The 15,398-nt window shown below is 40.2% G+C and overlaps 1 protein-coding gene across 1 annotated transcript in view; it reads right to left on the bottom strand.

Annotated features, from left to right (window-relative positions):
* The window catches only part of eys (EGF-like photoreceptor maintenance factor), a 342,903-nt gene that overhangs the window by 111,174 nt on the left and 216,331 nt on the right, over positions 1-15,398 (bottom strand). The window contains exons 29-30 of the mRNA XM_088352009.1: positions 15,386-15,398; positions 5,354-5,509 (exon numbers count right to left, since the gene is read on the bottom strand). The exon at positions 15,386-15,398 is cut by the window's right edge and continues 97 nt beyond it. Of these exons, the coding sequence (XP_088208135.1) occupies positions 5,354-5,509; positions 15,386-15,398 (169 nt within the window). The remainder of the gene's footprint in view (positions 1-5,353; positions 5,510-15,385) is intronic.

The following is a 15,398-nucleotide window of genomic DNA, read 5'->3' as shown; positions in this document are numbered from 1 at the left end:
CTATATTTCTTAGGTAGCATTTGGAAGTGACGCTGCACACATTCACTCACTTCTTTGGACATTCAATGCAAGCCCCGTTGTGAGTGCAATTTGATTTTTCGAAACTATGAAAGATCTTGGCCCACTGAAAGCAGCTCAACTTCAGTGTGTTAACATTCATGTTTTAGCCTTATGTAGTGCCACAATTATTTTATAAAGGCCAGAAGGTTCCTTGCCATGGTGTGTCATCTTGGGAGTTTCAGTGACCAGTATGAAAGTGTACAATAAATTGAACGCACGTGCTCCCTATTCAAACCTGAAGATTCGTAAGAGTAACAAGTCACATGGTGTTTTGGCAGGAAAATGACAAGCAGTGCTTTGTTTGGATATATAGGAGTGTAGTGCCTTTGGGGTGTACTCACCTTTGTTGCCATGGGTTTAGTTATCGATGGCAATATTTTGAGTTTTTTTTATAGGGAAATAGTACCCTGCTATATAAGATTTTCATTGTGTCAAAGCAATGTTTTTTCAGTGTTTTATTAAACATTATGATGAAATCTCTGCAGAAATGTCAGGGGTGTACTCTATATGACATTCTGTAATTCCACATTTTTGGTTGTAAAATACTTGAAATGTAGTAAGCTCCAAGCTTACAATGTTGTAAACAAAAAAGTTGAAAAAAAATTCATTATTTGACTAAATTTCGTACTTTTTTTACGACTTTAATTTGTAAACCAACACATTTTATTACAAGTTGCTTCATTAGTAAAAATGACAATTGTTTTAGCAAATAATTCACTGCAAGTGCATTTATTAATATTTACGGATAAAGTGTATTGAACAAAATAAAGATGGCCTTTTTGACTTGTTTTCAGCTTGTTAGCTACACAGTTATTTATCTATCGTATCATATACATCTACCGATCCTTCATCCATGAAGCTGGTTGGGAATCTATCCATTTTTGCTACCAGGCTAGCTTAACAGCTAACTTTCAAGCTTGCTAGCTGTTATTCATCATCCATCCATCCACCCAGTTTAGAATCCAGCAATTTTTCTAGTAGGAAAACTAAACGGCTACCTTTCCAGTTTGCTAGCCACACAGTTAACCATCTGTCTATATGTCAATCACTCCATCCATCCATGCATCCAAGCATTCATCCATTTTGGTATCCATCCATTTTCCTAGATGGCTAGCATATAAGCTACCAGCAATTAGGCTGGTTTGCAATCCATCTATTTTGCAGCTCGCTATGCAGCTTGATAGCTACACAGTTATCCGTCTATCAATCCATCCATCCCTCCAACCAGTTCGCTATCTATTTTGCTAGCAGGCTAGCTAAATTGCTACCATTGATTAATCTGGTTTGCAATCCATCCATTTTGCACCTCGCTCTCCAGCTTGTTAGCTATACAATTATCCATTTAGCCATCTGTCCATCCATCCATCCATTGATCCATCCCTCCAGTTTGCTATCCATCCATTTTGCTAGTAGGTTAGCTAAGCCGCTACCATCAATCAAGCTGGTTTGCAATCCATCCATTTATCAGCTTGCAATCTAGCTTGTTAGCAACACAGTTATACATTCATCCATCCATTGATCCTATCCAGCGTGTTAGCGGCACAGTTATCCATCTATTAATCAGTCCATCCGTGCGTCCATCCATCCATCTGTCCAGTTTTCTATCCATCCAAGCTAGCTAAATGTTTATTCATCCATTCGTTTGTATATCTTGTTTACAATCCATCCATTTGGATGGCGTGGTAGCTAAACATTTATGTATCCAGCTTTTTAGCTATAAAATTATCCATTCATCCATCAAGCATTTTTGCAATCCATCCATTCTGCAAAGAAGCTAGCTAAATAGCTAACTATCCGGTTAGCCATCTATTCATCAATTTATCCAGACATTTATCCATTTAGCCATCATACATGTTTGCAATTTATCCATTTTGATTGCTGGTGAACTAAACAGCAACATATCCAGTTTGCTAGTTACACAGTTATCCATCCATCCATCCATCCATCCATCCATCCAGTATGCAATCCATCCATTTTGCTGGCAGCTGAGCTAAACAGCGACATATCCAGCTCGCTAGTTACACAGTTATCAATCCATCAATCTATCCATCCATTCATCCATCCATTCTTCATCCATCCATCCATCCATCCATCCATCCAGTTTGCAATCCATCCATTTTGCCTGAGGGTGAGCTAAACAAAGACATATCCAGCTAGCTAGTTACAGTTATCCATCCATCCATCCATCCAGTTTGCTTGCAGCTGAGCTAAACAGCGACGTATGCAGCTCGCTAGTAACACAGTTATTCATCCATCCATCCATCCATCCATCCATCCATCCATCCATCCATCCATCCATCCATCCATCCATCCATCCATCCATCCATCCATCCATCCATTAATTCATTCTTATTCGAATAAAACTTTGTCCTGCATGAATATCATACACTTCTCTAAAAGTTGTCACAAATTGACAGTAACTGTAAGCAGATGACTACAATCCACAGTGTACCTCCAAACGGCGGCCATTTCAAACGACATGTCACTTAGCAACAGGTTTTGGCCACGGGCCGGCATCCTTACGGCCAATGTTTGGAGGCGGCAAAGCCAAGAGACGCTCGCGAGGGCAACCATAGCAACAAGACACATCTCATCATCTTTAATCAGCACCGGCGGGAACGCGTTCCCAGATGTGCCCCTTGAACTCCTCGAAAACGGAAAAAGGAGATGAGGCGAACCGGCTTGTTCGGACTGGCCGACGGAAGAAAATGTGACACTCATCAACGGTCCGCGAGGGTCACGGAACAAAAGGTCTTGATGGAAGAAAAGAAAAAGAAAAAAGAAAAAGGAAAAAGGAAGGTCTTGCAACAATCACAATCACAAGGTCTACAATCAAGAACTTTGACAACGCATCCTTTAGTACTTTGCGGTACAGAAATTATCTCATTGTTTTTCTTTTTTTTTGTCGTACATGATAGAATATTTTTCTAAGGGGAATAAAGGAACATTTTTCTCATCAGAGTAAGAAAAAATAGTAGAAGACACAATTACCTCGGGGTCACCAATTTATTGTCGGCCAACACGAGTTGACACATTTTCAACAAATCTGCTTTCAAAAATCAATAAAAGAATACAAAAGTATTTATTTTGTAAGATTTTCATCAGAGATTTTTTTGTCGTATTAATTTACTAGTTTTGTAATAATTTTGTATTCTAGTATTACTGTACTAGTATTTTTGTACTATTTCTGTTGTATTTTTGTCAAATTGTTGTAGTTTTGTTTTTGTAGTATGACTGAAGTTTTATTTTAGTAATATTTAGTAAAAAATTTTCAGCAGTATTTTTGTAGATTATTTGTAGTATTTTCTTAGTGTTAATGTTGTCCTATTTTGTAATATTCTGTCATATTTCTGTAGTAGCATTTTTGTCTTATAGTAGTGCTGAAGTGGTATTTTTGTAGTATTTCTGTTGTATTTATTTGTTTAGTATTTTTCTCTGAGTATTTTTTCAGTATTAATTTAGTAATGTTCTAACATTACTGTAGTAGTATGTTTGTATTCTTGTATTACTGTACTAGAATTTTTGTAATATTTGTACAGTATTTCTTTCTTCTTTTGGTGTAATTAATATTATTATTGATGGTTATATTTTGTTGTATTTTTTTAGTATTATTGTAGTTTTGTTTTTGTAGTATTACTGTAGTTTTATTTTAGTAATATTTTGTAATATTTCTGCAGCAGTATTTTTGTAGATTATCCGTAGTATTGCTGTCCTAGTTTGTAGTATTCTGTCATATTTCTGTAGTAGTATTTTTGTATTATAGTAGTGCTGCGGTGGTATTATTGTGTATTTCTGTAGTATTTATTTTTTAGTATTTTCATCATAGTATTTTTTCAGTATTAAATCAGTAGTTTTGTAATATTTCTCTAGTAGTTTGTTTGTATTATAGTATTACTGTACTAGTATTTTTGTAGTATTTCTGTAATATTTTTTGTAGTATTTTCATCGTAGTATTTTTGTAGTACTAATTTAGTAATGTTACAACATTTCTGTAGTAGTATGTTTGTATTATAGTATTACTGTACTTTTTTTGTACTATTTCTATCGTATTTTTTCCCTTTTTTTGGTGTAAGAAATATTATGATTGATGGTTAAATTTTGTCGTATGTATGTAGTATTTTTGTAGTATTACTGCAGTTTTGTTTTTGTCGTATTACTGTAGTTTTATTTTCGTAGTATTTTGTAATATTTCCGCAGCAGTATTTTTGTTGATCATCTGGTATTTTAGTAGTATTTGTATCGTATTCATTTTTTAGTATTTTTATCATAGTATTTTTCCAGCATTAATTTAGTAGTTTTGTAATATTTACGTGGTAGTATGTTTGTATCATAGTAAAATGATATAAATAATTTACAAAAGCAAATGAAAATAAATTGTGTATTTAAATGAAAACAAAATATCATTTAGATAATAGGAAACAAAATAAATGATAAAATATTTAAAAAGGTGATTAATAAATATATAATATCACATTACCAGCTCAGTAGCCTAGATGGTAAGGCGCCCGCTTTGAGACTGGGAGGTTCGGGTTCGCGCCCCGGCCGAGTCATTCCTAAGACTTAAAAAGTGGTCGGCGGCGCCCTCTCTTGGCTGCGGCTGCATCGGGTCAGATGCAATCGACATTTCGTTCTGTGTACATTGTTACACAGAATGACAATACAAGGAAATTATTATTATTATTATTATCATAATAGAAAAAATACAATAAACAAAAATAAAATAAATACACAAAATAAAAAGCAAGAATAAAAAAAGAAAAATAGAATATGAAAATAAGAAAAATATATAAATGATATAAACATATTACAATACAGCATACAAATAAAATAAACAAAATATAAATAAATGCTAATAAATATTAAAAAAAAAAAAAAAAAAAAAAATCATAGATGACCTTAAATATGGCCTGGTATCGTTATACGTACTTGTCCCAATACTAAATCCTGCAATAATAAATATGTTTTGCTGTTAAGACAAGTAAGAACTGGATTTGAGCAAATTTATTATTTCAGAATCTCATCAGCATTCACCTCAATGCTCGTTTACTTGCCACACACCATCTTAACTTTTACTAAATATATAAAGCAATAACCGTAGAATTCAAATAGTTTATATTTTGTATAATCCGTGGGCTCCTTTGAATCCAGATGAAAGCAGCGCCTACATCGTTATCGCAATTATAATAAAGTGATTTGCACTCGCGAGGACATTAAATGCAATCATCGTGATCGTATGGTACAGAAACACGGATTTTTCGAGTACTTTCGAACTTCAAGATGAGACTGTACTCACTGTAGAGGATGCTGCCCTGCGTGGAAGAAGTTTTTGCAGTCAAATTGAGGAGGACAGCAGAGTCCTCGGCACTGTCTGAGGACTGGAGTATGGAAGCGAGGGATGGCAGCTCCAAATAGGACGTACCATCAAAAGATGGGATGTAGACTTTGGATTCTGGGAAAGAAAAAACACACAAATATGTCATGATTGCCGATTCAGAGCACCTGTGACTGCTCTATTGGCGCCAACAGCCTTGAGAGCTGATTGGCTGGACAACTCCTTTCAAACCCCCGGCTTTCAGGAGATCCCTGTCAGATCGTTATGCGAACCGTTGCTCCCAGCTCGGCAAGCTCTCACGTTCATACTCTGTTCCTGCCCTGTTTTTCTCTGCTTGATCCCCGTTGCCAACCTGTTTCCGGACCTGACTCTGCCCCGTTCTGCCTTCCCGATATTCGACCTGTTTCGCCCCGCTACCTGCCTGACTCCTGTTGCGGACCTTGTTTCGAACTTGACACAGCCCTTGCTATCCCGACTAACGACTTGTATTTCCCGTCATTCTTCGACCATCCTCGCACGACACGAGCGCTAATGGGTCCTGTGTCTGTTTCTGGTCCGTGACAAAATATGTGTTTGCAGGAATCAAGGAGAGGCATTCATCCTATTTCGAAAATGTTTTTGATTATAATTAATAGTGGCTTTTTTTGTGGTTATTTCCATTCAAAACGAACTGCACTCGTATACTCGCACTGCACTCACGATCCATTTTTATATCATATCATTATATTGCTGCAATGGAGGACCAGCAGAAGACTTGTTTTGTTGTTTTCGGTTCCGGGCTGCTGAAGTGTGTCTATGTGGCTTCCTAAAATGAACTGCACTTTTTTGGCTGTGATCCATCAACCCCCATCGGCTGTAGTTGAGACCAGGAGGAACATTTATTTTGGTTAGGGACACTGAAGCGTACCGTTTTGGCCCGTCTAAAATAAACTGCACAGTTATCCCCAGTCGACTGTTGCTGAAAGTGGGGTCAAAAAGAGTTAATTTGATTCCTTGTCTGGCGGCTCTATTTTTCCATTCTTTTAGCTTAGAATGAACTACAGCCATGCAGCAGTGATCCATTGTCCCCAATTGACTGTTGCTGCGAGTTGGGACGGGTTAAAGGCAGTTTTGTCTGAAGTGTGCCGTTCAGGCTCAACAAAAACAGAATTTATGGCCGTAGCCGCAATCCATTATCCCTGGTGAATTATTGCTGAATTGATGGCAGACCATATCTTATTTCATTTTTTCATCCGGGGCCCACTTAAGCTTGCCTTTGTGGCCTGCCTAAAATGAACTGCACTGTTTTGGCTGCGATCCAATCGATTGACTGTTGCTGAGAGAAGGGGCTGGCAAAGTGCATATTTTTTTTTTCGGTTCAGCACGATGAAGCGTGTCATTTCGGACTGCCTAAAATAAACTGCACTGTTTCGGCCATGATGTCATAATCCTAGTTTACAGTTGCTGAGATCAGATTCGAAGAGAGCAAATTTATGTCACTTTGGTGGCTCTTTTTCTCCATTCTTTACAGCTAAAATTAACAGCAGGCGTGCGGATACGATCTATTATCCCCGGTCAACCATTGCTGCGAGCGGGAGGTGGATAGAGGCACTTCTGTCAGGATACATGCCATTCAGGCCTACAAAAATGGAATTCATGGTTGTGGCCGCGATCCATTGTCCTTAGTCCACTATTGCTGAGAGCTAGGGCTGGCAGAGCGATGTTTTATTTTTCACTTATCCAGGCCTGCCTCAGCGTGCCTTTGTGGCTTGCCAAGAATGAACTGTACTGTTTTGCCGCAATCCGTTATCCCTAGTCGACTCTTAATGAGAGCAGGGTTCAATGCGGATAATATATGGAATGCATGGCGGCTTTTTTTCTGTTCTTTCTACAGAAAACTAACAACAGTTGTGTGGCAGTGATCTGGTATCCCCAGTCTACTTTAGCTGCAACCTGGGACAAGCAGCAATTACTTTGTCTAGAGGCAGGCAGTTCAGGCCCGGCAACAAGGAAATACACGGTTGCAGCCGCAATCCCTTATCTCTGGTCAACTATTGCCTAACCGCGATAAACAAGGGTATTGCAATACTTTGTCAATAATAACTAAAATAATTGTTATAAAAACACTATGACTTTCCTATTATCTTTAAATATATCCTGAAAACACAGTAGTAAACGGTGGCATTGATTTAGCCTTGCCTTAGCCATTATCCTTGCCCTATTTTCTTAACATAAAAATGCCAAAGCACATGATTTATACCATACGCTGACACCTTTAAAAAAAACTTCCCCAAAACATTCACTTTGTCGGACAGCGAGGTTACAACTCTGCTGTTTTTTTTCAATCTGTTGCCGAGCGGCGAGCTTTGTAGCGCTCTGCCAGGTGTAAAATGTCACCGTTGTCTGGCGCAGTGAATGACCTGAGTAGGCGACTCCTTCATCTCCCCTTCAAGCCGAGCTTTTTGTCATCCGCGGGGAAATAACAAGCGCTGCGTAGCCCTGACCGAGCATTGCTGACTGCTAATAGGCAAACTGTCAGTACAGCAAAGGCAGGAAGATTTTTCTTTGCTGGCCTTAGCATCCGCTACGGCACCACTTATGAGTAACTCGTTACCTGCCAAGGAAAATAATGTATCCCATAAGGAATAATACATAAGTTTGGATTTTTTCATCAAAACATACCATAGATTTCGGATTATGGGCAGTTCATGCAAGAAAACCCTCCAATACGGAAGATTTGAAACAATTTTGCAAAGAAGAGTGGGCCAAATTTCTCCACAGGGTTGTAAATGACCTTTTACCAATAATCATAAACATTTGATTCCTGTTATCGCTCCCCAATTCATTATTAGGTTCAGGGGGTAATTACTTTTACACATAGGATTTTATTTTTTTGTGCCTTAATTGTCACGGTTGCCATGGCGCCCAATTGGCGCAAGCTGCGGCTCATTGATAGATTGGCTTTCCGTCTATTTAAGCTCAATGCTCTCATTCTTTCTTGGTTAGTCCGTCAACAAATCTCTGCCCCGCAAGACGTGGGTTCTGACTCGGTCCGGTTTCCTGTTAGCATTTCCTGTCCGGTATTGTTCCCAGTTATTTTTGTCCTGTTTAATATCAGTTTCCAGTTTTGTTCCCGTCTAATTTTGTCCTGTTTATCATTCTCTCCAGTTTACGTTCCCGTCTAGTTTGTCCTGTTTTATTTTGATATCCTGTTTCATTATCAATCCTGTCTGTCCCGCCCTGTCCGGTATCGACCCCACCTGTCTGATATCTACTCGGGCAATTGGTATCGATCTCGTCGGCCTCTGGCTTCCTATCATTTCATGCCAGACTGCTGCCTAACGTGCATGACTCCCCGTTTCCCGTAAAATAAAAGGCTTGTGTGAGAAACGTCACACGTTTGGGTCCTGATCCTGTTCTGGTTCATGACATTAATAAATGAAATCAACATTTCAAAACTGCATTTTGCATTTCCTTGTGTTGTCTCTGTGTGATATTAATATTGGTTTGAGGATCTGAAGCCTTTGTGAGTGATAAATATCCCAAAAACACAAAAATCAGGACGGCGGCAAATATTTTTATATCTGGCATGCTAACGTTAGCATGAGAACCACGTATTTTTCCGCCTCATAACCGCCGAACATCTCAAGCAGGTGAAAATATGGTCACGTCAGTCAGAATTTGATAAATTGTTACTTCAAAGTCGATGCGGCCGGTCCGGAATCTCGCCAAAGACGGTGAGTAAAGCGAGTAGTCAATTGAAGGCGACGCAATAGCCGGATTAGCCGGGGCCGGAATGGCTTTGAGCGAAAGATGTAGTCATAAAAGACAAAGCCACCGAGGCGGCAAATTATTCAGTCCGTATTGATTATGACCTCCTTCTCCGGCTCATTACCTTATGTCCTTATTTCGTGAATATCTGAAGGTCTGATGGAGGATGTCGGCCATTGCCGCTTTGTCCCATTTATGTCTTTTCAAAAAAGTTGTAATATATCAAGAGGTTATTTGGAAAGTGCGATACCTCCGTCTGTGCCGTGCATTAATGTAACCTATTTCCAAAATATGTAGGACGTCGGAAGACCTTTCATCTTTTGGCAATTTAAGTATAGTTAGAAATTTGTGAGGATATTTAAAGATATCAATACAGAAGCTGCAGTTAAGCTTCAAGCCAGAGATGGCAATATTGAGTACAAAGAAAATCCTCATTAGAATTACTAAGTAATTACTGATCTGTACCCTGGTAGATAGGTAGGTGTGTAGGTAGGTAGGTAAATACCGATCAATTTCCGCTATATAGGTAGGTATATAAGTTGATAGGTATGTACTTATCTATCTTTGGTAGATACGTAGGTACCCATCTATTTTCGGCAAGGTTGGGTAGGGTTACTTTAACTAGATTACTTTCAATTACTTTTGGATTACTCCAATACCAAATATGCTAATAAAAGACAAAAGAAACTAAATATGAATACAATGACTAAATTTTGTGCAGGCTTGGGGAGTAACGGAACACATGGAACGGCAAAAATGATGTCGGCAAGCTGTTTGGATTTATTTTCATTTTGTTTCTGTCGCATTTTATGTTAGTTTTGCCGGAGATCAAAGAGATCAAAGCCAGGAGAGAAAGCTTACCACGTGTTGTGAGTCATCATTTTATTCATATTTAGTTTCTTTTGTCTTTTATTAGCATAATTGGTATTGGAGTAATACAAAAGTAATTGAAAATAATCCAGTTAAAGTAACCCTACCCAACCCTGATTTTCGGTAGGTAGAAAGGTAGGTAGGTAGGTGGGTAGGTTTTTGCGGTAGGTGGTAGGTAGGGTGGTTGGTACGTATGTAGGTGGGTAAGTATGTAGGCACGTACCTATCTTTTTCAGGTGGGTAGATAGGTAGGTACTGATCCATTTCTGGTAGGTAAGTAAAAAGTAAATTCAAGTCAAGTCTCATTTATTTAAATAGCCCTCAATCACAAACATGTCTCAAAAGACTGCACAGGATTACAATGACACAATTACCTGATCTTAAACCAACATGCGGGCAAGGAACAACTCAAAACCTAGGTACTAATCTATTCCCAGTAGATTTGTATTTCCAGTAGATAGCTAGGTAGGTACCGATCTATTTCTGATAGGTAGGTAGAAAGGTAGGTAGATATCGATCTATTTACGGAAGATAGGTATTTATTTCCGTTAAGTAGGTAGGCAGATAGGTACTGTAGGTAGGTATGTAGTTGGGTAAGCAGGTAGCTATGTAAGTAGTTGGTAAGTAGGTATCTATTCCTGGTAGGTAAGTATCGCTCTATTTCAGGTAGGTAGGTAGGTAGGTATGTAGGTACCAATCGATTTCCTTTAGAAAGGTAGGCATTTCTGGTAAATAGGTAGATAGGTAGGTAGGTAGGTAGGTATCTAGGTGGGTAAGTAGGTAGGTGCCTATCTATTTATGTTAGGTAGGTAGGTATTAATTTATTTCCAGTAGGTAGTCAGATAGGTACCAGTCTATTTCCGATAGATAAGGAGGTATTTCCGGTAGATAGGTCGGTATGTACTGTAGCTAAGTAAGTATGTTAGTAGGTAGGTAGGTAGGTACCTATCTATTTCTGGTAGGTAAGTAGGTAGGTACAGATCTATTTATGGTGGTGGGTAAATAGGTATTGTAGGATAAATGCGTGAGTAAGTAGGTAGGTACCTATCTATTTCCGGTAAGAAGCTACCTATATATATTCCCCGTAGATAGTTAGGTATTTCTGGTGGACAGGTACTGTATGTAGGTAGGTGGGTAAGTAAGTAGGTATGTGAGTAGGTACCTATCTAGTTTTGGTAGGTACAAACGTACCAATCTATTTTCAGTAGGCAGAAAGGTAATTGGGTGGGTATCTATTACCGAGAGATACAGTAGGTAGATATTTCCGGTAGTTGGTAGGTAGGGTGGTTGGTAGGTGGGTAAGTAGGTAGGTAGGTACCTATCTATTTCTGGTAGGTAGGTAGGTACTGGTCCATTTCCGGTAGGTAGCTAAAAAGGTAGGTAGGTACTATTCTATTCCCGGTAGATAGGTAGGTATTTCCAGCAGATAGCTATGTAGGTACCGATATATTTTTACGATAGGTAGGTAGCGATCTATTTCCGGTAGATAGGTAGGTATTTCTGTTACGTAGGTAGGCAGATAGGTATTGTCAACTTCCACATTCTGATCACGCTCAGATCCCGTAAGCGGCTTGCTTCCCTCGTCCAGTGAGCATCGGATCGCTGGCGTTTGTTTTCCTCTATATCTCAATAAACTTGTGAGAAAACGTTACGCGTCGGGGTCCTCCTCCTGTTCTGGTTCTGACAGTACAGCCTGCCGGCTCCCATTTCTCTGCAGGCCAGTGTTTAGGTAGGGGTTTGCTCCCACAGATAAAACGGTACAGGTTTCAATGGTTAACAGCAGCAGGAGATGCCTCCTAATCTGACTCAGATACAGCACCTTCATCATCTGGTCGCTGTTGTTTTTCGGTATAAGGCGTCATCCCACTCTCTTGAGATGAGCTGGACCCCCCGTATCTGAATGAATTAACGTCATATCATAAGGGTTTACTGTAAAATTTGTCTGTAAAGTTTTTTGATTTGCGCCCTTCTAAATTCAGCATTTGTTTCCTTGTTTTTGTTTATTGAAAAAAAGAAATCAGATTCCCAAGAAATAGAGCGTAGGCATTATGTTGCGGTCACAGTATTCGGAACATGTAAAAGGTCTTCCGGTAACACTGCGTAACACGCATAAATATTCAAAAAAAAATGCAAATTTGTGTCCAGAATCGCATCCCACACACTGCTTTCAGGCTTTTTAGCAGCATGTTAAAACGGATAAATTCGGAGGCGGGAGCTGTAGCATGGAGAAATTATCGATGCAGCCTTTTCATACGTACGCTTTACATAAGCAGGAGAAGGTTACAGGATGCAAGTCAGCGTTTCGTCAATGTCGTCAGCTCCGTGCCAAGTTGACGTCCGGATAAACAGCAAAGAGCGAGCGTGACTTTGTTTCTTCGTCTTCGGGACAAGGTTGGGACAAGGTCGGCAGCCGGCAAAACCCTCGTCAGCACGTAAACAGCCCACGGACTTCTTCTAGTTACGAGATTGCACTCTGCACCCCAGAGAGAGCGTTCCAGAAAGGAATAATTCTTACTAAGTCAGCAGGAACTAATCTGAAGGCCCGGCGATGGTCGGAAAATGGGAGACTTGCGTGGTAAGCAGGAACTGGATTTCTGGGTTGGTAACGATTTATGAACCAGGAAAAGTTCTGACTTTTGAAAGATTTTAGTAAGATGGACAAAGACACTCCTAAATATAGAAAAACCTAATGGAGAACCAAAACAGATTTTGTAAGGGTATGGGTTAGCTTAATATATTAGTATTTGACAGAACCAGAACAGATGGTGGACCTAAACGCGTGACGTTTCACAACAAACTTTATTGCAAAAACTTTGAAGTCAGGTATGGGAAAGCAAACACCAGCAAATCGACGATTGCTGGGCAGAAAGAGCAGGGAGCTCAAGGGATCGGAGCGTGGTCGGTGGGAAAAACGTGTGGAGTAGCCGGGGCGATACTAAGATACTATACTAACAAGATACTAATGCTAACCAGGGTAACAGAGTACTTAATGGTTCACGGATCCCTGCTGTGTCCCTCCAGATGTGTTTAAGTTTAGCAAGTGCGGCTGTGGTTTGATGCTATCCTGGCCAGAATGTCTGGTACTGAGTCCTGTTCTGATATGACAACTCCCCGTTACTTAAATTTGGTGACATGTTCTAGCTCGTGTCATGATTGCCGATTCAAGGCACCTCTGACTGCCCAATTGGCGCCAACAGTCCTGAGAGCTGATTGGCTAAGAGACTCCTTTTAAACATCCGGCTTTAAAGAGGAAGCCGTCAGACCGTTGCGAACTGATGCTCCCAGCTAGGCGAGCTCCTACTTTCAGACATTTTTCCTGCCCTGTTTTCCTCTGCTTGATACCTGTTGCCGACCTGTTTCTGGACTTGATTCTGCCCTGTTCTGCCATCCCGACATCCGACCTGTTTTGCCCCGCTTCCTGCCCGACACCTGTTGCCGACCTCGTTTCCGAACTCAATACCGCCCTTGCTCTCCCGTCCCGGCTAAACGACCAGTACTCCGGCAAGTCTACAATTATCCTCGCTCGACACGGAGGTACCACTTCCGCGTTTCCAGGCACCTGCTACCCTTGTCCTTCAACCATCGGATCGTGGAAGCCAGCCCTACTCTCCCTCTTTATAAATAAAACTGAGTAAACGAAGGCTACTATGTCCTGTCACTGTTTCTGGTTCGTGACAGCTCGCCTTGGCTGATGGTGATGTTTGTCATCACTTTTGTTTTTTTCTGTGCTGATTTCCATCCCATTCTGACTGGATGATTTGTCCAGGCGATTGACCAGATCTCTGAGTTCTTGATTGTCTCCTGCCGATTCGGCAATGTCATCAGCAAAATGGAGGTTAGTGATGTCGTGTCCCCCAATTCTGATTGTACATCAAAGCGGCGCCGGCGTGAGCGTCAGCCTTTCCAGCAGCTCCGTGTTATTCGCACTTTTTGTGATTTATTGTTTTGTTTTAAGTGTCTGCTCCTATCTTCGGAGTTTGTTGTCCCGTTTGACAACTACACTGTGGATTACTTTCTATCCTATGGACATGGGTTTTAACGCACACAAATGCGTTTATTCGAGGAATGAACTCCTTGCCCTGAAGAATTCTCGTGCCAGCGTGGTGAGGGGACCCCGGAACTAGCTAAGCGGCTAGCGCCGTTATAAGTCTTCGGTATCGTCCGTAATCATGGTAAATGTGAACTCTCTACCAAATAAGACCGACGAACGGGCTGTGCTGGTGAAAAACATCAAAGCGTACAGGTAGAGCAATTTGCTGTGTTTTACGGAAACATGGCTCTCGTCTAGCATCCCGGACGCTAATGTGGAGCTACCCATAGCTACCCGCCTTCAGCGCTGTTAGACAGTGACACAAAAGCCAGCGGGAAGCTGAAAGGAGGTGGACTCGCTATCTACGTGAACACGAGGTGGTGTAACCCTGGGCACAAAGATTTCCATCTGATGCAGGGACCTCGAACTTTTGGACTAGCGTGTGTCATCCACTCCGCTGCTGCTAAACTACAACACAGCACCCCGAGGCCATCCTGTTAATAAACAACAAAGGACACCGCTGGAAATGTGAATTTTCCTAAGGGGATGTATTATCTATCTATCTATCTATCTATCTATCTATCTATCTATCTATCTATCTATCTATCTATCTATCTATCTATCTATCTATCTATCTATCTATCTATCTATCTATCTATCTATCTATCTATCTATCTATCTATCTATCTATCTATCTATCTATCTATCTATCTATCTATCTATCTATCTATCTATCTATCTATCTATCTATCTATCTATCTATCTATCTATCTATCTATCTATCTATCGTCCAGTGCTTCGGACATGATCGTTCTCACACTGTGAGTGTTTTGAAATCACGCTCCATTGCTACCATTGATCAGTCTCACCATGCGGAAGTACAATATGGGCCAGAAGCCAGTTCAGACTATTGAACAGTAGAGTCTTTACCACATCTAAATATGATCTCATCATTATTCATTTTCTTTAATATGTTTGTATTGTTAAGTTTAATAAATGAGACTTTAACGCATCTACGAATTGGAGTGCGATTTGGGCCGAACGAGGAGCTAGCGCCGCAAGGTCGCATTCTCATTCAGGACGGCTTGAAGCTGATTATACGGATCTTTCATTTCATTAATCATGTCCTGAATAATTCACATCACTCAAAATTCCTAATGCTGCTGACTCCATTCCCCGTCTGTGTGAAAGCCATTACCCAAAAGAAGCACGGCGTAAATTATAACCAACATTACTAGCGCTCTGTTTCTCCAAGATAGTGCCGAGAAGGGCACGATCCACTTGCTTTACACGTTTTTTTTTTTTTTTTTTGTAAAAGTATGCAAAAAATGAAAATGACACACCTTTCTCACAGAA

Source organism: Urocampus carinirostris, chromosome 13 (assembly GCF_059441175.1).
Source record: "Urocampus carinirostris isolate Australia breed hairy pipefish chromosome 13, RoL_Ucar_1.0, whole genome shotgun sequence".
NCBI lineage: Eukaryota > Metazoa > Chordata > Actinopteri > Syngnathiformes > Syngnathidae > Urocampus > Urocampus carinirostris.
The sequence above is the reverse complement of the archived record's forward strand: the minus strand, read 5'-3'. Positions and strand labels throughout refer to the sequence as shown.